A 21,715-nucleotide genomic window follows, 5' to 3' on the forward strand; every position below is an offset into this window, starting at 1 on the left:
AAGTTCCACCTTATAACTTGTTCGGTGAGTTGTAAGCAGGATCGTCAGGGAAAAGTGAGTCGTAGAGCAACACAAAATCCATTGTTCTTCCGATAGCAACAAAGAACAATGGGGTGAAAAGCTGAAACTCAATAGGATAGCAATGCAAGTCTACGAGTATCTGAGAAATGAACAAAGTTTCTTTTTTTGCTTTGTTTATGAGAAGGAATTTCGTCCCCATCTCAAAAATTGCATTTTATAATTTGTACTGATCTCTAGCTGTATATTTGAATGGAATATTTTATTAAATTTGATGCAGGGAAGCAGAATATGATGGAAATTCAAAATGGGTCAAAATACCCACAAATAATTCGTTTGTATTGATGGAAAGATAATCGAAGTTTCTATACCCAATCCAGTTATTTTAATATAATTTAAAGAATATATAAAACGCGTTTAGCTAAGTATTAAACATGTTTTAAGATTAGTTTGCTGACTTAAGATCTCTGTGGAGCCAGTGGAATGATGGCGTGAGTTTGAATAAAAATCAAGTCAAAGTGAAGAACTGTAGATTTAAAGAAAGTGTAGAGGCAGATTGAATCAGACTTCCTACATTTCTTATAGTATATTTCCGATTTTAACTATTTTCCAACCTCTCTTTTAAAACCCTTCCCACAATTCTTCACTCTACACAATATATTTGCCTCTTTTTAAAACCAAACTTTCTTCACCCCCAGTCGGCTTCATAATCTCTCTCTTGCATCGATCAACTAACCCTACTAAGCTAAGAATTTTATAAATTCCATGAACGATATTCAAATAAGCGAATTCAGTAGGTCATTTCTGATTGCATACACTTTTATTGTCGATATACCTAAGAGGCCCACTAAAAGTAAGGCCTCTTGATTTGGTAATGACGAAAGTAGATATTTCCTTTAATTGAAGGGAGGGGTGGATGCTTTCCTAGAGTTTTATTCAACAGTTATTTCTCTCCATTAGGGCCTGATGATATAACATTTATTGTTGAATGACATGAGATACCAGTCTACTGTGAAGTTGATACGTATATACGACAAAACGTGGGAATAATTCATTGCGACTACTTTATTCTTCTTAACTGAGGCATTACTTATTTCAAGAAACTAAATCTCAAAATTTGCCAACATTCTGAATCTAGAGATTCATTTCTCGAACCCTATTCATAAGTAGAATAAAACTACATATGAATGATAAAACAGTATTTGAATATTTCAACGTTCCAAAAATATTTTTAGTATTCATATATTTATTAGTAATTACAACATAACTGCAGACATTGCCATCATTCATATAATACGCCGATTTATCGTTATTTCTTGGATGAAGAACGAATAAAGCGATATCAGTTAAACCCATAGCTCTACAGTTGTGCATGCAAAAGTTTTCAACCGAATCTTGGTTAACGACCAACGGAGGTGTCCGTTAGAGCTGCATCAGTTCATACGTCTTTCAACTACCTCTTCGTAATGAGTGTGGGAGGAAGGGTGATGGGGGGGGTACTTCTTGTTATCTTATTTTTATTGTTGTTTTCATTTTTGTTCCATGGTCACGGTCAGTCAAATCATAAAATAATGCACTTTGTCAACTGAAAAAAAAAAAAAAAAAAAAAAAAATACGGAAATGTTGCCAGCAACGCGAGTGAATTCAGAAGGAAGTTATATTTGCAGGCAATCACCATCATTTTCACTCCATGGAATATTCAGTAGTGATTCAGGAAGTGTTTTATTCATCCGGAAATGCCAAAGAACAGGAAATAGCCTATTCTTTGTATTAATGTAGAAAAAATAAACAAAATACATCCACTCAGGTCATCATAATCGACGGAAAAATAAAAATAATTAATTGACAGTTTGCTCAAGTTTCTACTGCTATTCACTGAATCTTTTTTTTAGAACAGGTTATGACTTTACAATCTTAGCTATTCTGTAAATGATTTCAAAAAAGGTTCTGTAGGTGGATATGAAATTTTACTCCTAAAGGTAACTTGAAAGTAGCTTCTAGTGGGACGACAAGTGATATATTTCTTCTCAATTTAGTTTCTTTCATGTCACATCAAGGTCTTATCCTGTTTGACCTGTGCTGTCTTATAAGCATTCACTTCCTTTCATTTTTTTTAATGGCTACAGTTCCTCGCACAAGGATCGAAAATACACGTTTTCTCCACCCTTTTCTTTTAAAGAAAAGTGACCATGTACTTTGGGTGGAACAGTATGTAATGTTTTTATGATAAAGAAAGTTGTCTTTCCGTTTCTGCTGTTGATTATATTACTATCCGTGAAACTACAACATCGAAGCAACTGGAATATTCTACTTTAATATTTAAAAATAAGTCTTCCAAATTCGACATTTACAAAAAATGATTAATGACGTCATCTGATTTATAGATCAGATCAAATCTATGACGTCAGTGCTGGTTCTAAATTTATTTTGTATAAATACTGTTTATTACACTTTCAGGGAGTCTTCAAAACATCCAGAATAAACCATTTCTTAATGCGTGCGTGGTTGGTATTCACGTCAAATACTAATCATAGGTCGCTGACGTATACTAAGCAGTAATCCCACCTGAGCTCGCATCGAATGAATTGCATATCATACGGCCTACGCATCGTGCAATAATAACTAATAACAAAGACATTCAGAAAGCAAACAAGGGGAAAAGATTTAGTGGGGTATTAGTTCCACCAGAATCTAACCCCCCTTGATTAATATGTGCTTGCAGAAACGGAGATCAACGAACGTCAGCACAAACATTTTTCAACATTCCACCCAAACCTTTCACACTTCATACAAACAGTCTATTTAAAGTGGCGATGGATTGTTGGCGTCACACTTGCTGCTTATTAAGTGAAGTTAGCGTCACACTTGCGCAGTGAATAAAATGTTTACTATTTGTCTGATATTTTCGCAAGGTAGAAGGAGACACTAAAGCAGTAAAATTTTCATTTGGTAAAAAAAATAAAATCTATAAAACAATATGTATGATCGTTAGATGGTTTTAAAAACAATGTCCTCCTAAAGTCAATCTTACCTCCTCTTGGTTGGCTTTCACCCAAAAGTTTCATCCGAAAATCTATGTAATTCTCCTTGTCATTATAACTGCTGCCACTTCCCTTGTCTGATAGACGAACAACTCCTTCACCAACTATGTGAAAATAAAGTCCTGTAATGAAAAAGGTACTCATTAAGTATAAAAAGTCACTATTGCTACGAGGAAAAAAATTTCCATTATGACAATGAAATTGCCATAAAGTTATCTTCGGTAAGTGATATTATTACACAATATCACTTCAAAATAATGAATCAAGGGAATTCCATCGCTTAATATTACACCCTCTGTTCAAAAAGAAACCGAACTTTCGGAAATAGAAGAAAAAAAGTGGCGTCACCTGTTGTATCTTTTGTTTTCGAAAACGGCAAACTTCATTAGTGTTGTGTCAACTGTTTATGACATTTGTTTCATTAGAAGCCGAGTTATAGTGCCAAGAGTGACAGTATTTTGACGAACGGTCGGAAAATGAGTTTCAAACAGAGAGCTGCGATAGACTGTTGTGTTAAACTTGGTAAAAGTTTTATCGAAACGCATCAAATGCTTCAAAAAGCATACGGTAATGAATGCTTATCCCGTACTCACGTTTACGAGTGGTTTAAGCGATTTCAAAGTGGTTGTGAGACGCTTGAGGACGACGAAAAGCCGGGCAGTCCAAAAACTGGACTGAGTGAAATTAACAACCAAAAAAGTGCGTAATTTCATCAAAGAAAACCCGAAATTGTCCGTGAGATTGATTGAAGATGAATTGGGGATTCCAAAGTCAACTGTGCACAACATTTTGACCGAGAGTTTAGGCCTTCGTAAATTGAATTCGCGATTTGTTCCCCGCAAGTTGACCGACGACCAAAAAATGTGTCGAATTGAACACTGCAAGGACCTCATCAAAACCGCTCGCAAGGACTCAAAATTACTTGAAACGATCGTTACTGGTGACGAAACGTGGTGTTTTGAGTATGAGCCCGAAACAAAGGCCAGTGCTGAGTGGAGACCACCAGAAGAGGGGCATCCGAAAAAAAGTCGCTTGGAGAAGTCAAAAGTAAAGACAATGCTGATTTGTTTCTACGATTCCAAGGGCATTATCCACAAAGAATTCGTTCCGCCTGGCCAAATGGTCAATGGTGAGTTTTATGTCGAAGTTTTGATGCGATGGATAGCGAGAATTCGTCGTCTACGGCATGAATATCGTGACGAACACACTATTACTCTTGACATTATAACTCGGCTTCTAATGAAATAAATGTCATAAACAATTCACACAACACTAATGAAGGTTTCCGCTTTCAACAACAAAAAGATAAAATAGGTGGAGCCACTAGTTTCTTCTATTTTCGAAAAGTTCGGTTTCATTTTGGACAGAGGACGTAAGAAACCATGTTAAATAAGAAATTTTAGAGTCAAAATAGAATTCCTTACACATAAAATAAACTGAAATCTCTCATCCAAAACTTATTAATGCAGTTATCAAATGAGTGCGATTTTTTTTCTTTCTGCATTATTACATTAACCAATTATTGAAACAGTTCTAAAGTTTATTAATTTTGACAAGTTTTTCATTCGTATTATTTGGCTGCATGTCCTCATAGAAAACCAACATAATATAAGCAAAGGTTAGTAGACTTCACAGTAATAAAAAAAAAAGCCAGATCAAAAAAAGGATCCTTTAACTCCACGTTCGTAGGTAGATAATGGTCTTGGCAAAATTATTTTCTATGAAGACTCTTACCCACCTTTTTCTTTTGCAGTCATTGAACAGATGGTTCCGTGTGCAAGTCATGAAACTTTCTTCAAGAACAAGCAATGCGGGGAAAACCAGTCTACGTAGATGATTGGGAGAGAGAAAAAATAATCGCAATCATTCATCATCTGAACGCGAGATTTCACCTTGAAGGCAGGGGAGGAGATTTTTGCTGTTTTTATGAGAACTTCTAGGAAAGTGATGGAAGTTCGGTGTATCAAAAGCCCAGTTGTGGATTTATTTGATTTATTTTTTGACTATTTGAAAGTGTATATAGAAACAGGTCAATATAAGTTTTCCATGAAGTAATACTTTTCTGAGATTTAAAATTATTTCAAAAGAATAAGACATCGGATTTTAATTGAATAAACAGTTGACACTTTACATTTATAATTAAATGTTTTACGTACTTTGAGATTCTGCGAGATGTTACTTAGGGAGACAAAAGCTGCTCCCAACAGGCTTTTATGGCACCAGTCAAATAAGGTAATGAGTTTGATTTTGAGGTGACAAAAATAGAATTTATTTTTGTCAGCGCAGTTTTTCTTCAAAACATGTAAAATTGTACTCTAAATCATCAAATGATAGCTTATGATTTCTTTAATAACTGAAGACACGAGTTTGTTCGTAAACTGATATTTTCACTTCAGATTTCCAGTATCATTTTTCTTAATGTTTTAACCAAACGAAATTGCACTCAACGAATCTGTGTGGGCAATAAAAAAAAGAAACAGTTGTCTCTAATTACAAATTATTTGACCTCGCGCTTGCTGTGATAAGAACTAAACACTGTGTGTTACCGCAATCTTCCCTGGGTCTAAATCAATTAGGTCGCAACTACCGCAGACCTTCATCGTTGAGAGAATGAACTTCAATTGCGCACCTTAAAAGCAACTAACAGAATTTCTTTATCAAGCAATGGTGTAGTCGTTGGACACGATCGTAATTCACGTGAAAGGAAGGGTCAGTCAAGAAGAAAAAGGGACAAAAGAATATCTCTTCCCTAACTTTTGGGGGTCAAAAATTTAGGAAATGTTTTGACTTTACATAAAATTCTATTTGAAGTTATTGAAGGAGAAAACAGTCGATTTATAAATAAATCACGTTATTAAGGAGTATATCAACACCAGTCACACTTTAGAATATGTATATTAAAGAAATTAAAAAAAAAAAGCACCGCTTGTTTCTCCAGAATAAATTTAAAAAGTCTGTTTAGACTGTTAATGAAATGCTTTTAATGCTAGCTGAGGCTAAGAATTGTAGTTTATATACGGTCAGGTATGTTGTGATCGCAGTGAACTAGTTTCATCCTTTACTAAATGATAAAATGCACCGTAACTACAAGCCACATTCCTTGCAGGCTTCCATAATCCTTGACGACTCTTGCTCGCTGCAGTAGTAGAATTCCAATGATTATTGCCATGATTTCATTATAAGACCATTTTTACACCTGGTAGGCAAAATGATCCGAAAATTGCATCCTCAAGCACACACACTCTAAGCTCAGCAGTTCTTAGAGAAACTGAAGAATGGAATGCAGTTCTACGTTTATGCAGATAGTAGACATCGCAAATTAAATTTACTACACTCAATGAGTGCCTATCAAATGTATGCCGCATATTCGGATTTAAACACTTCAGAAGGTAGGTTTTTTTTTTTTTTTTTTTTTAAAGTTTACTAGTACACATCTGGAACAGTGAAATATTATTATTACATACAGTACAGTAACGAGGGTAAGAAGCGCCTGTGGCTAACTTACGGGCCCCCAACCCAAAAATGACAAAAATTTTGAAAAATTTAAATGTAACAAGTTAAATTTTACTAAATGCAATATGTTAAATACTTACTATTAACCCCATCAAAATGAGTTGCGGTGTGTTGCAGAATTTGTGTGTCTAAAGCGGCGTATTGCCGAAATTTAAAATTACGATATAAAATAACGGACTTTTATCTGTATTTATTTATTTCTAACGTTTTGCGCCCCAAACCTAGTTGCACCCGCCTTTTCGCCACGCTCTCGTTACGGCAATGATTACATAGCACCTCCAGTGAGGACACCTCCTCCACAACTCTCGGTCTCAACCAACTACATTCATCATCTACACCAACGCCATCTACTGCCAACCACCACCAGTATCTTCACAGACCATCGCAAACATCCATGCCCAAGGCTGGATTCGAACCTGCAATCTTTTGGCTGGAGGGCGATTACTCTAACCACTCGGCCAACCAGGCTGGCCATATTTCTATGGATTCAATGGATTAAGGCCTTCAACTTTAAAATGAATCTAAGTATCGCTCCCTCATGTTAAGATCTTCCTTTACGTTAATAATTTGATTTTTGCATCGAATTTATTTTATTAATGTCTGAATGTTATCTTAACTACGTAACTCATCGATGTGGATCAATCGAATCCGAAGAATGATTCTGCATAAGTACATAATCATTCTTCGGATTTGGAGAAGAATCCATGGACATAATTTAAATTTTCATTGAGGTTCTAATGATGTGGAAAAGCCTCAAGTGTTTAAACAATCTGGTAAAATTGAAGCAATTGGGAATAAATACCTCCGAACGGTCTACGTTTGATTCCATCATACGTCACAATTATTATTATTATAATATTATATTATATTATTATAATACTTTCTTCTTCTGCAGCTTCTCCCACTTAAGTGGGATCACTGTTGATGATGAATCTCCTCCACATCCTCCTGTCTTGGGCTGTCACCACATCAAAGTTCTTCATCCTCAAGTCCTCTTCTACCAGCTCCCTCCATCTTTTCTTTGGCCGCCCACGCTTCCTCCTTCCTTGCACATCCATCTGCATGACCCTTCTTCCCACATATTCGCCCTTCCTCCTCATCACATGACCAAACAATCTCAACCTTGCCTCCTGTATCTTCACTTCTAAGTTCGTAACTTTCACATAGAGATTTTTCAGACGATCCTTTCTAGTCACACTGCACATCCACCTAAGCATTTTCATCTCTGCTACTTCCATCCTGATGTTATTTTTTCTCAGGACCACAGTTTCTATAGCATACATCATAACTAGCCCCATTACTGTCCTATAGATTTTGCCTTTCAGATTGATCGGCACCCTCTTATCGCATAACACTCCAGCCATCTCCCTCCAGTTCCTCCAACCCGATTGTATCCTGCATCCCACTTCCTTCTCAGCTCCTCCATCTTCTTCTACTGTTGAACTTAAATATCTAAAGTCCCTCACCTTCCTGATGACATTTCCTTCCAGCTCCAGATCTGTCTCCTGGCTGCCGCCCACTGTGCAACACATATACTCTGTCTTACTTCTGCTCAGTCTCATACCTCTCTCTTCCAGTACTTTTCTCCATCTTTCCAGTTTAGTTCCCGCTTCTTCTCTTGAATCTGCACACAGCAAGATGTCATCTGCATACAACATTGTCCAAGGCGCATCTTCTCTCACCTCCTCCGTCACCACCTCCATCACAATGTTAAACAGAAACGGACAATGCTGACCCTTGATGCAAGCCAACTGTTACTTGAAAACTTTCTGTCTGTCCCAGACAGGTCCGAACACTTGTCTTCACATTTCTGTACATCTCCTGCACCAACCTGACATATTTCTCCGGAACCTTCTTCTCCCTCAGACACCTCCAGAATTCTTGCCTTGCCACTCTATCGTATGCTTTCTCCAGATCAATAAATGCCAGATGTGGCTCCCGTTGTTTCTCTCGAAACGTTTCCATCATCTGCCGTAATCCACAGATAGCATCTGTTGTTGATCTACCAGGCATGAAGCCAAATTGTTCCTTTGCAATCTCCACCTCCTTCCCCAATCTTCCATCAAGAACCCTTTCTAGGATTTTCATTGTGTGGGACATCAACTTTATTCCTCTAATTTTTTATAGTCTTGTACATCCCTTTTACCCTTGTAGATGGGGACAAGAGTACTCTCCCTCCATTCCTCGGGTATATTTTCCTGTTGGCAAACTTTCATGAACAGGTCGCACAGCAGGTCAATTCTCTCTTCCCCCCCCCCCCCACCAGTGCCTTCCATGCCTCCACTGGAATCCTGTCAGGGCCCACCGATTTTCCATTCTTCATCCTCTTCATGGCCTCCGTCACTTCCACTCTACTGATGTTCTGCACCATCCCCTCAGAAGGCTGCCCATCTTCTCTGCGAGTCCTTGCATTTTCCTTATTCAAAAGTCCCTCAAAGTATATTCTCCATCTGTTTCTTATGTCCACATTCCTCCATAATACTCTTCCTTCAGCGTCTTTGATCTGCCTCACATGTAAGATGTCCTTTGCTACTTGATTTCTACATTTCGCTAGTTGGTAAATTTATATTATTATAATACTTTGAACTGAAAAAAAAAACGAAATAAACAACAGTTTATAATGTCTATTTATTATTAATAAAAATAATAAATAGACAAAGCAATTACATTACTTCGATTTCACGTATGTCCTGTTTGCAGTCTGAAGAGATAAGATGTCCTCCATAAAGTGAGCCAACAATAAAGTAACACAAACATAATAACAGTATGGAACAGCAATAAAAAGCATTGCTATATAGTCGTGAATTAAAATTATAATATACTGTATATATCACAAAAGCTTTTTTACCATGAAAACGCTCAATACTCATAAAGTATAAGGAGAATGCTCCGAACATCAGTTGAAAATGTCAGGAATAACACTGAAGCCAACTTTTCGATTTTTACTTTTCAATATCATTAACTTACCTGTTTACGTCTTTTATCTGCATATATACTGTGTTTGCGAATGGTATATACTACGTTTCGCTATCCTCATGTATCATCACTACTCAAATTTCGTGTGTGGAATGTGAACGAAGAAAATAGAATTTTTTTTTTAATGTTTTTAGGTGACCGTAGAGGGAGAAACTGACAATGTTACTTTTAATAAATCTTCGTCAATCCCCTGAATATTTTCAAAAAACACCCCGTAGAGACTTATTTTAAAGTAAACCATTACTCATTTTAGAGCGGGTAGATATAGTTTGTTTTATAGCAGATCTTACCGGAGTTTTTCAACCGGAGGCGAGTTACCGGTCGCGTAGGAGAAGGAAAGGAATGTATTACACTGGCCTTGACCTTAATATCAAAATAATCTTCGACAAGGAAAATAAAATATTGCCAATTTCCTTTTTAAAAGTCACATATTGATACAGCATGGATTGAACTGGAATTCATTTTGAATAGCGACGAGATTACCACTAAGCCGGGCAAGTCGCCTATTTCGCTCTTGACGACTAACTTTGCATGGTAGACGCAATCACTATCGTCACTATGGAAACAAAGTAAATAACATCCATTTTAATCAAATAAACAAGACTATACTATATAGATTAGTGGTCTAGTTATCCGAATAGATAGCACATCAGCTTTGCTCGCATTTAATGATTAGAATCCCAAAAAGTTAGCATAAGAACTGTATTGGATAGGGCAACAATTATTAAAAAAAAATCTCTGAATAAGTATTAAAAAAAAACACTACAAATTTCGTAGGCGTACTTCTTCCCACACCGTTTAGGGGTGTGGTTATTAGCTTAGCTTACAATGTGCGCCTTCGGACAGCTGTCCGCCTCAACTTCGCACGGAGCTCATCCATCGCTGTCGGCGTGGCTCACGACATTCTTCCCAGGATGTAGGTATTAACGGGGGAGAGAGGGCGGTCAAGGACTAAAAAGGAGCAGCACGTTTTCTACAGCGTTAAACATGTGGGGGAAAAGTTTATATTTCACTTTCACTTAATACAATTCCGGAAATTTGATGTTTAAAAAAAGAAAACTGCTTAATCGTGCAAAGAGTCGATGGAAATCTTTGTTTATTATTAGCAACTACAATAAAAAGTAATAGACGTGATCCTTGTGGCATTGACATACGGAATTTAAGTTTTATATTCCCATATGAGAATTACTTAGAATTCAGAATGGAGGATAATAAAGGGAAAAGGGGTTGAGACAAGTAGGTGGCGTAACAAAAAGTGGGCTAGAACAATAAATTCGGAATTGTTGGCTGTGAAAAACTGGTTTCAGTAAATAAAAACTTAAAATTTTATTTCTACTTTTGAAATAAATTACACAATACAGTCGTAGCATTACCTTCAGATTACTGTGAATGCTGACCATTTCTATTTTAGAAATAATGTTTCATTAATTTAGATGATTTTTATATAGGACTCCATCAATACAAACTTGCAAACATGTATAGCACATTAGTAGCGTGAGTAGGCTAAGGATTTAACCATGGGCATGGTAGGATTCAAACACCGTAGTCTGTTGATTGAAGAAGAGTGGATACGTGACCACTTGGCCAGCAACACTTAGGATGAAAGGTAGACAACGTGTAAAAAAAAAAAAAAAAAAAAAAAAAAAAAAAAAAAAAAAAAAAAAAAAAAAAAAAAAACGTACCATATATAAACAATATACCATGAAAAACTTATGTTTAGCACCAGCATTCGTATCAAATATATTTCTTTTCTTTTGGATGAACAGTTATTACTAAAATAATTACGATTTCTTTTTATTTCTCTATGTTCGATTCTCCATCTTAGGATTTATTATCCTTTGCACACTCGTGAACTATTTAATTTCCTAAAAATTTTACTGCTATTTTAATTAAACGTAACCCGCAGTTATAATTTGTAGTAATTCAAACATTCAAAAATGTACTAGCATTTACTTCCTTCGTAGAGTGTTAGTTTCTAACTTCATTCTCGCAAATTCATTTGTACAACACCTTCTTACTAGAGAAAATTATCAAATTGTAAAGTAGAACGTAATTAACCTACTAAGCCTTCATTTTCCTTTATTAAAAACTAACCAAACCTGTGTGTCGACCTATTTCTTTTAAATCTTCTTTTACTTGTGTTAAAAATAGAAATCCTATTGCTAGTAGCACTTGCTTGTTAGCTTAATGGTCACACTAGAAAACGTATCAAGTTTTAAGACAGAAAGTTACGCATGCCAGTAGATCGTGATAGAGAATCGGTGACACAGAAAGAGATATTTGTTGGAATGCCATCGCAATACGTCAAGAATCCAACTGCATTCGCCGGAACAAACTTATTCTGAAAAAGTTAACAATGAGTTACACTGAAGGTATATAAACATACTCAAAAAAAAATATTATTTTGTTATATAATTGAATTTTTGCAAGAAGAGGTCATTGAAATTCAAAAATTCGACACGTTTAACTGAGGGAAAAAATATAAGCTCACAATTAAAAATTTCATAAGTATAACCTAAATTTGCAACAAAAGAAGTAAAAAAATACGCAATACTTTGCATCTAAATACCTCCTTTTCCATCCCATCTTCGGTTATTTATGAATTGTTGACCTTCGAAAACGAGACGTATGTACATCTACTGGAGCAGCGACTTTTGTTCTTATGTTAGATCAGTTCAGCAAATTGCAGCTGCCCAAGAGATTCTCAAAACGATTATGATCCAATCTCTCCGCGCATTTATTTCTTTATCCGATTTCCTTCCATTAGTCAAGTTGGCCATAATCCAACATTTGCCTGACCAGAGACTTGTGTAAGAATATAATTTTCTTTCCTCCTACAAGTGAATCTTCTTTCAATTCTGCTGAACTTGACTAGTTCCTTAAGTCTTTCTAAAACTTGTCCATTCCGTTTATCAACATGTGAGGTCCAAGAGCTCGTTGCTGCCAATAACCTGGCTTCTTATAAACTTAATTTTGGTAACGAAGCGGTTAACCCTATTACCACACTCTTCTACGACTGCCCATGGGCATATTCTTCGAGATAGTTTGTTTTACAGAGAGGGAGACCCAAATTTCGGAGGGGAAACCTTGTTACCTAGAAATAAAATTATCTAAATTTACATTTGAGTGTCTAAAATATTTTGTATTCCAGAATTTTCCAATAGAAGGATATTTAAATTCCTTCTGTAGGTTGGGACGTACATCGTTTTGTGTGAGTGGATTATAAATATCACCCTAGGCATACTAAGTTATTTTAGTATCATCAATTAGTATCTTTTTTTATCCTTTTAATTTTGATTGTTTCTTGTTAATGGTAATTTGAGTCATTAAAACATTTAATGGGCGTTATTAATGAAAGTTGCGTTCAAGTTTCATGGTATAAAAGAGCACCGTTTTGGTGTTCAGAAAGTTTCTTTTATAACAACATTTCTAAGAGTGTTTAATATCTCCATAGAGCAGCTGGGAAAACAGCGTAAAGTACTCTTCAATTGGTGCATTGATCCAATGTTTGTTTCTCAACATGAAGGGAATCTTTATATGGACTTTTCAACTGAAGGCGAGTTTACAGAGATCAATGGAGGTAGCAATGTTTTCCCCTCAGGAAACTCGAGTTTTTCATCTTGCATACAGGCAAATCAGTCACAGAACACACGCAATTTATAATGTTATGAGTAGTCAGTAGATGGCGTAGTGTGTAGGTAGGTTACTTTGGTATAGAGTTCCTTTCTATGATGAGTTCGTGGACTCCATAGAGGTGCCACATAATTAAAATTAGATAGATGGAGAGAGAGTCAAGCTACCATAAAAATCAGTGGTTTATTAGTCTTTTTCCAAGGCGCTGTTCATTATTGAAGATTAACGTTACGCTTATGGCGAAGCTGATCAAATTAAACTAATCGTACAGGCATCAGATTTTAATTATTTTGAACTAATATTTTCTGATTCTAAACAACAAATACAACCCCCCCCCTTTGAAATACACAGAGAAATCGGCTTTCGAGGTTTCATATTCTAAAGTTACTGACTTCTTCAAGATGCATCATTAATGGAAATGAAATCATGCCAAGTACTCAGTTCACGATATTATTGAACCACATCTTTCAAATAAAAGTAAATATAAATACCTAGCCATTGCGTTAGTTTGTTAAAGAATATTATTAATTACGTTTTATTATTTGAATAGACTGAGGAATAAATTAGTTTAGGGCACCTTTCTCGTATATCTATAATAAAAAAAAAATAATTGTCAATGATATGACGAAATTTCGTACCCAAACAGATTCTATTGACATCAATAGCATCTGTTCGAGTTTCATTTCGGATGGCCATGAAAATTCAGTTTTTCATGGCCATCCGAAATAAATAATTTTTAATAATAAATAGTAAAGAATTTTTTTTTCTTTATTGTTTGTTACTTATAGTAGTTCTAATTGAAAGTTAAGTATCTGGGTTGTTCGTGGTAACAGATGATTAGTATATAATAAATGATCCTCACAAAAGATGAGGATCATCTATTCATCTCTTAGCACACATGTATTTAACACTCCCTTCGGCACATATAGCTAGATTTAACATGAAAGGATTCAATATAAATCTAAAAAACCTAGCTTCACAGAAATCTAGACTTCTTTACTTCAAAATAAAATCTTCACTGGGTGTAATAAAACTAATGGTTAAATCCGCTGTCTGACAACATTTTTTTTAACAAAAATAAATAATAAAATGAAATAAATAATAGCATTCGGGGGAAAAAAACTTATTTCAGGTAGATATCGCAAAAAGTAAGTAGAATGCAAAAGTCACTTGCACAATATGTTGTTGTCCTAGACAAACGCATCCATAATACTCGGAAGACCCATGAAAAGGGATTCTTAGACATCCATTATAATCCTTTTAGAGATCCAGGAAACAGACTCACCGAGAGTAGAAATGACACGTGAATGGAGTCAGAAGCACTCTTTGCACTTAGAACACCTGAAGGGAGTGTTTATCTATGTTAAGATCGTCAAAAGAACTCTTCCATCTGACTATATTTTTTTTAACTTTAAGTTCGTAAATCTTATTTTTGAAATAATGCTCTTAAGTTGAAAAAAAAAAAGTGTCTCGACTGCAATAACCTTAGAATATTATGCTATTTATGTTTGGAATGTAAATGAACATAAAACCTCTTATTAAAAAGTCTCCAAAACCTGTTTTAAAAGATGAAGCTTTCCTCTGCGTGCTCATCCGTGAAATCTTTGGAAGCTCTCGTTATTATGTGTGTCATCTTATTAGTGTCATCTTCGGCATGATGGCAGTTTTGGCTTAGTTTCTTTACATTGGTTTTTATGATTGCTACGTGTTCGGTGTATGAATTACTGGCGGCGAGATTAGTTAGAATGATGGAAGAGGCAAATAATGTCATGTGGAAGGTGTATCCTCTGGTCGGTTTGTCCGTTTTGATGAATGAATCATTGCCACCTCATTTTACCTGCAAATGCCTTACCTTCACCTCTATACTTTAGAAAAAAAACCGTAAAATATAAAGGTGAAGTACCGGAACAAATATTTCTTTCTTCTTCTACCTCCCCATCCCTTAATAGTGTCGCTGATTAATATATGAGAGAAATCAGAAAGCTTAGTTCCAAAGCATAGTATAATTTACTGCATACTTAAATTCAAGAAAGATTCATTAAAGTGTGTAAACGAACTGGCTAATTAACCTACTAGAATAGCCATAAGGTCTAATAATAGCAGAACAAATTTTACTGCTTGTAACGTTGTACTACTACGCTTAGAACATCAGCGCTGTCCTGTCGCTAGCGATACTGTTTCTTTTATTGCGCCCTCTATAACATGCGACTCTTTGGTTAAACATTATTCAACAATGGAACCAACGTGGCATCGATGCATGCAGAATTATGTAAAAGTGGCATTCGCGAGAAATTCATGATTAGCTTATGCAGCAATGATTTTAATGTGTGTTCTTTCTCTTTATATTTTACACACACTTTTGCTTTAATTGTAGAAGCTTCATAAATTTAATAGGGGAGGAGAAGAGAAATAATTTGCATAATACAATAGCCTTGCACACCACCAGATTGTTAATTAATATTTAGTGGCCATAATGACAAACGAGGAAGCAAAACAAATGTTTCAGTGAATTGCATAGTCATGTTCCTGTGGGAACTTGACTGCATGCGATCAATTTAACTGAAATTGTCATAATTCGTTCATTGACACATGCGCCAATATTCCCCTGGTGGTATAATTTTACTACACAACGTACCTATCCAGTAGTAAAATAGGATGCCTGCATTGTACATCTTAAATGGGATAATTTTGTCGACTGCTTTGCTGGGAAGTACTTTTCTTTAATTATTAAGTACATCCCGTGATCATGACGCACAAAGAACGGTGCTCCACAATTACCTTGTCTGAAATACTCATTATTCCTAATGAACACAGCAGTCCTTGAAGTGTTAATGGTGAAATCTCCAGTTAATAAGCCAAGATGGTTTTATTCGAAATGGTCTTGCACAGAGCTGGACAAATACACTCGCCTACTCGTCCGTGGTAGCGAGTACACTTTGCTAGCTAGCAGAATATACAAAACAGAACAAGGGGGTGGGGGGGGAACGATTTTTCCTCCCGGAAACTCGGGTTTTTCATCCATTTTGATATTTCGATGAGAACTAAAATATTTCATTTAAAAGACCTCCACCGTGCTTATCGGGATATCTGAAGTGGGAAAAGAAAACAAAATGATCTATAAAGCAGAAAATTTTAAGATATATCAGTACTATACGAATTACTGTACATATTTTAATAAATACGATTTTTGTTTCCGAATTACTGTACATGATTTCTAGATTTTTTTTTTTTCAAGCGACTTAACCACCCTGTTTTGGACTGTAACTCAGCCATTCTAATCCGACCAAACTTGCTTTTCTGTGAATTTGTCTAGTAGGGCTATTTCAAATTTGCTGCTGGTTGCAGATTTACTCAGAATATATTTGTAAATATATTTTGAGATTAGCTGGATATTTTGAACAACTTATAAATAAATGATTATTTTACTGTGTTAAGCCAGTGTGAATTATATTTGGTGTTAGACAGCTATGACCTCTCACATCCCCTCGGATGATAACATTTTATTGTCACCCCATGAATCATTCTACGTAATACAATATCACACCGTCGTTTACTTTACAGAGCTTGCCATGCTTTGAATCGAAATAAAAAAAAGAGAAAGGATTTAATATAGCAATTTATAAACACTTCACCATTTTCACATCTCCTCAGCATTAAAATGCATCCAACTGTAAATACGTAAAGCAAACAAAGACCACTGGACCCATCGCGTATAACGGCACCTTTAACCCGTCAAGGCTCGTAAACCACTAGTGGGAGGCACTGTCTCTTCATAACAAAGCATTATGGCTCCCAAGAATAATGGGGTTAGTAAGGTGCGAGGTTACTGGGGAGGAGAAGAAGAAGGGGTTGCGACTCAACAAAGGTCTAAACCGGACCATCGTTTGTTTTGGCTTCGAAGTAGGACGCAGCGCTCTCCCGTGCATAGCGTTCGTTGGGTGCACGTGCAGCACTTCATAACTGGGACACGTCAAAGCCATATTTAGCAGGTCTTACGTCAGCTGATATTACTTGAAGGGTGCGAGTCAACTTCATCCACCCTTTCGTGCATTGATGTTGGTGAGGGGGAAATTTTTGCGTTTCGGAATGTAAGACTTGAAGGGGAGACAAAAGGGATGGGGGGGGGGTTAACGTGCGTTTCCAGAGCGAGGTTGTGATTTCATAGCAGGTGGTATTTCAAGGCGAACCGGATTAAAAACTACTTGAAACAACTCCAGAAGAGGTGTGTTGGTAAAAGAGCGCAATGCTAAAGTTTATAAGAAGATGCTGGTAGAGTAAACAGATGGACTGAAAAAACTCGGAGACAAAACACATTCAAACAAAAAATTGTCTTACAGGGATAGACTCCCGGGAAGGAGAAACAATAAAATTATTTACACACACACACACACAGAGAGAGAGAGAGAGAGAAAGAGAGAGAGAGAGAGAGAAAGAGAAAGAGATGCAAGTGATGATTAATACTATTTAACTACTCTGAGTGTCTAGAGTACAAAAAATCTCATCTGGAACCAACTAATGTTATTTTCGCATTCCATCGCAATAGACAGCTTTGTTCTTTCAATGCGCATGAGTGTGGGTATCTTAGCCTACTAAGATACATACATTGCCGGCCTGGTTGGCCGAATGGTTAGCACATATCCGCTCTTCAGCCCAAAGGGCTGCGGGTTCGAATCCTGCCGTGGGCATGGATGTTTGCGATTGTCCTACAAACTTTGTGTGGAAAGGGAATCTGCGACCCTACCACTTATTCTAGCAGAAGACATTGCCGAAAACCATGTGAGGTAAGACTGTGACCCTACTGCGTCTACGGACGTCAAATGTGAAAAAAAAAAAAAGTAGGCTACAAAGTGATTTAATTTTTTTTTTAATGCCTGATTCCAAAGTAGATGCTTGCAAAAATGGTTTGGCAAATACTGTTATATATTTCTTGGACCATAAGAAAGACCATTCTTTTTATTCGATGTTAGTTTTCCATTGTTCCTAACTTTTCAAAAAAGTCAACCGGAGAACATCAGACATGTGAGGGGGAAAAAAAAAAGTCTTACACCGATCATATCAGGTTTGATCAACTTCGGATGATTCTATCATTGTATTTTTTTTTTTTTTAGCGCACAAAAAAAAAGATGCTAATTATATGTCTCAATCAAATGAGGGAATGACTTATGGTCTACGATCTTGTTTCTTCAAGGATAATACATAATTCCTTAAATGCTGTTTTTATTTCCACATATCCATACATGAACCAATAGAAAAAGAAATTGCCCTTATTGCATTGGAAAAACCGGACTAAATCAAATAGATGCAGTCAGCATAACAAAAACTATCAACAGCAAAATTCGACTTTCTTCTTGTTCTAACAGCTGCGCTAAAAATCAGCTGTTAAGTCACATGACATACCTGAAGGTCATTCTTTGTGCTCCTTGTTAGGTAACTGTGCAACACTAAGTGAACCTTGACAACATACTATTAACGGATGTTTTTTTTTTCTCTATCTCTCCTACTCATTCCCCGTATGTACAAAGACGCCAACGACAGACAACTGTGGAATGTTAATAAAATATAAACAAGGTATAAAATTTTCCAATTCAACGCAGGAATACACACACACGCACGCGCGCAAATAATATAATGAAAAAAAAAAAATTTATTTTCTAAAAATAAAACCTTTCTCTATAGTTTGATGACAATTAATTGGTGTGGAAAACAATTCATTGCACCATTCTGATTCCTTTTTCCCAACAGCTAGAAGATCCTGTTTAAATTTTCATAGCAGGGGGAAGTATTACAATATTCGGGTAAACTTAGTGATGTCTTTATTATTAAGTAAGTTTTCCCTTCAGTCGTATTCTCTCTGTCTTCATACAAAACTTCACTATACATCGTTTCATACGAAGCTTGAGTTGTATACAGAAAATACTATAATCAAAGAGTTCAGTTCTTTTGTTACTCCAAGATTTCTTCAGATAAATTACTTTCAGCGTGAATAAAGTACTTTTTTTTCTTTTTCTAGCCTTCTAAACCAACAATATATTGCATCCACAAAAAAAGTATATTTTTATACCTACTTAATGATTTTATCTTCGTGTACTTCTACATTGATTTACTATAGTTACAGCCGAAAGTTTTTTTAAAAAAAAAAATCGTTCTCAGGCTCTCCAAAACTACTATAAAAACAACATTAAATATTCACGAGGTGAATATTTTATATACACTTAATAAAAACTGTTTGCATATAAAGCATCTACATGAAAACAAACACTAGCAATTTGTGTATTGACGACAGTTTCACAAAAGAGCACTTCCGCCACTTTAATCTCTCCTCAAAGAATTTTATATTTAAATATATTTTCCTTAGATATCTTTCCGATAGAAATTGGCGAGACTATCAGGCATTTCGAATTCAAAACTTTGTATTTTCTTCAAAAGCAATTTGATTTTAAACAGGCCATCCTTTTAGACGCGCTTCTAAAATGCAAAGCAATTTCCACTACGAAACAGCCACATGCGAATAAATGCAATTTAACGATAAGTTAATGCGATTGGATTTAGTAGTGTTAATCATCAGTAAGCAGGGAAGGAGAGTCTCGGAAATATTTATTGCCAATGCGGGTTTATTCTCTGCAAGGAAAACAATTTAAAGAGCTTGCCTTGTAGTTTATTACAACAGAGGCGAAAGGACATGATGAAAAGCTATTTTGTGTTGAATGTTAAAGTCCAAAAAATTTCTTAAAGTTGAAAAAATAAAGTTTCGGCGCCTGTTGCACTAAAACATGATGTTGTACTCATTTCCTCCTTTTAGGTAAAATATGCAAAAGTATTGAATTATACAGAGAGAAAAACAATACGATATGTTTAGTCAGAATACTCAGTGTATGTATTATTCATATTTAACTCTAAAATGTACAATTCCTAAACACGTGCTTCAGTAAAACGAACTAGTTGTCATCTCATTTTGATACCACAGATCAGACATGCAACACTTCAGATATCCAGTTTCTTCAAGGAAACAACCGCGCGGTCTGTCTCTAAAACTTCAAACATTGCAGCACATAGAAGTAATTCTAACTACGTAGACGTGTAAATACGCGTTTGGAATAATTGTAGTCCCTTGTTAATTATGTAAATTTGTGTTGTGATTATGCTGGAAAAATAATCTTGCCATTCAAATCCTCATTTGAATGGCAAGATTGTTTTTTCAAAGATTATTTTTTCAAATCGCCTTCCGTATTTCAAAGATGAAATACGGAAGGCGATTTAAAAATGAATTTTCTTGCTCTCTGTACTAGAAATAGGTGGTCAATTACTGTTTCATCTGTATGGAAGATAAAATTATAAACTATTAAAGTGGCGAATCTTTCTGTTTTTATCCGAGGATGAAATGAAGCTCCTTTTAATTCTTTTCGGATGAACTTGTGGACAAGAAATTACCATTGTTTGTAACACACGATCCGGTGGATAAACTCAGTCATGCGTATTGTATTGTTAATTGAGTGTGTTCAGGAAGACTCAAATTTCGGCAGAAAAAAAAAAAACTATTAGGTTCATGTAAGATTAGTTAAAACTTCGAAAAGTTGAAAAACACCTCAAAATATTCCTTTTAGGAGATGGAATTCGAACGTAGATCTTTAAGTTCGTTTCATGTTTTAAAATCTAAAAATTTATTTCCAGGATAATTAAGTCTGAACAGACGTCTGTTTATCATTTTAAGTTACTGAAGTGTCACTCACTTAAACCGAGTTGAAATTAATACTTTTAGCGAAAGAGAATTTCAATTAAGACCTTTAATTTCTGTATATTGCCATACTAAGATGTCCGATATTCGACTAATAACGAACTAATTTAGATTAAAAACGGTTTTATTCAAGTAAGCCTTAAATACAAAGAAAATGTTAACATTCTGAAAACATCGTCAAAGTATATTGGGGATCATTGACAGATGGACATTTCTAACGTGTGTCGGTCTGGTTATCTGAAACTAGCAATAATTGGATTCCGGTAGTACTCAATGAAAACCTATGAAACTAGGATTCAATACCAAAACACATCGGATAGCACTGATTAATCATTATATCACAATTCCTTCTCTGAAAAATCTACGAAATCGACTTACCTATCACAGCAGTATCCTCATCCAAATCTACTAGAACTCTCCCCGTCAAGAACGACCCGGGAAAGTACAACAAACTCTCGTTATCCAACAAGATAAGAAACTTCTTTAACTTTTTAGCCATCTTCACGGCTGTTTCCAGTTGCTTGACATCACTACGCGATGGCAAAAGGAATACTGCAAACTCCCAACCACACGCCCACAAGTATGTTATCCTACAGTCTTAGGAGCTGCTTGAACTTCGCCAACAGTCCGATGCAAAAGCGGTTCTACAGGTAAGTCAGCCGTCGCTACCTAAAATGGGTCTCTAATACTACGTCATGGTTTTCTCTCGGCTGCACCCCCAAGTTGTCTCGTGACGGCCTGCAGGCAGGAGTGGTCACCAACCGGTCTTGTCCCATTACGTCAGCTGCCAGAGAAGGAAGTG

General features: G+C 35.8%; 1 protein-coding gene across 1 annotated transcript in view; it reads right to left on the reverse strand.

Moving 5' to 3' along the window:
- Positions 1 to 21,412, reverse strand: part of Vdup1 (arrestin family protein Vdup1) — a 34,583-nt gene extending 13,171 nt beyond the window's left edge. The window contains exons 1-3 of the mRNA XM_090406446.1: positions 21,292 to 21,412; positions 3,071 to 3,181; positions 2,715 to 2,733 (exon numbers count right to left, since the gene is read on the reverse strand). Of these exons, the coding sequence (XP_090262572.1) occupies positions 2,715 to 2,733; positions 3,071 to 3,181; positions 21,292 to 21,412 (251 nt within the window). The remainder of the gene's footprint in view (positions 1 to 2,714; positions 2,734 to 3,070; positions 3,182 to 21,291) is intronic.
- Positions 21,413 to 21,715: the final 303 nt, after the last annotated feature.

The sequence above is a fragment of the Typopeltis vanoorti genome, chromosome 16, assembly GCF_054136105.1.
Source record: "Typopeltis vanoorti isolate ZY-2024b chromosome 16, IOZ_Tvanoo_1.0, whole genome shotgun sequence".
NCBI classification, from domain to species: Eukaryota; Metazoa; Arthropoda; class Arachnida; order Uropygi; family Thelyphonidae; genus Typopeltis; species Typopeltis vanoorti.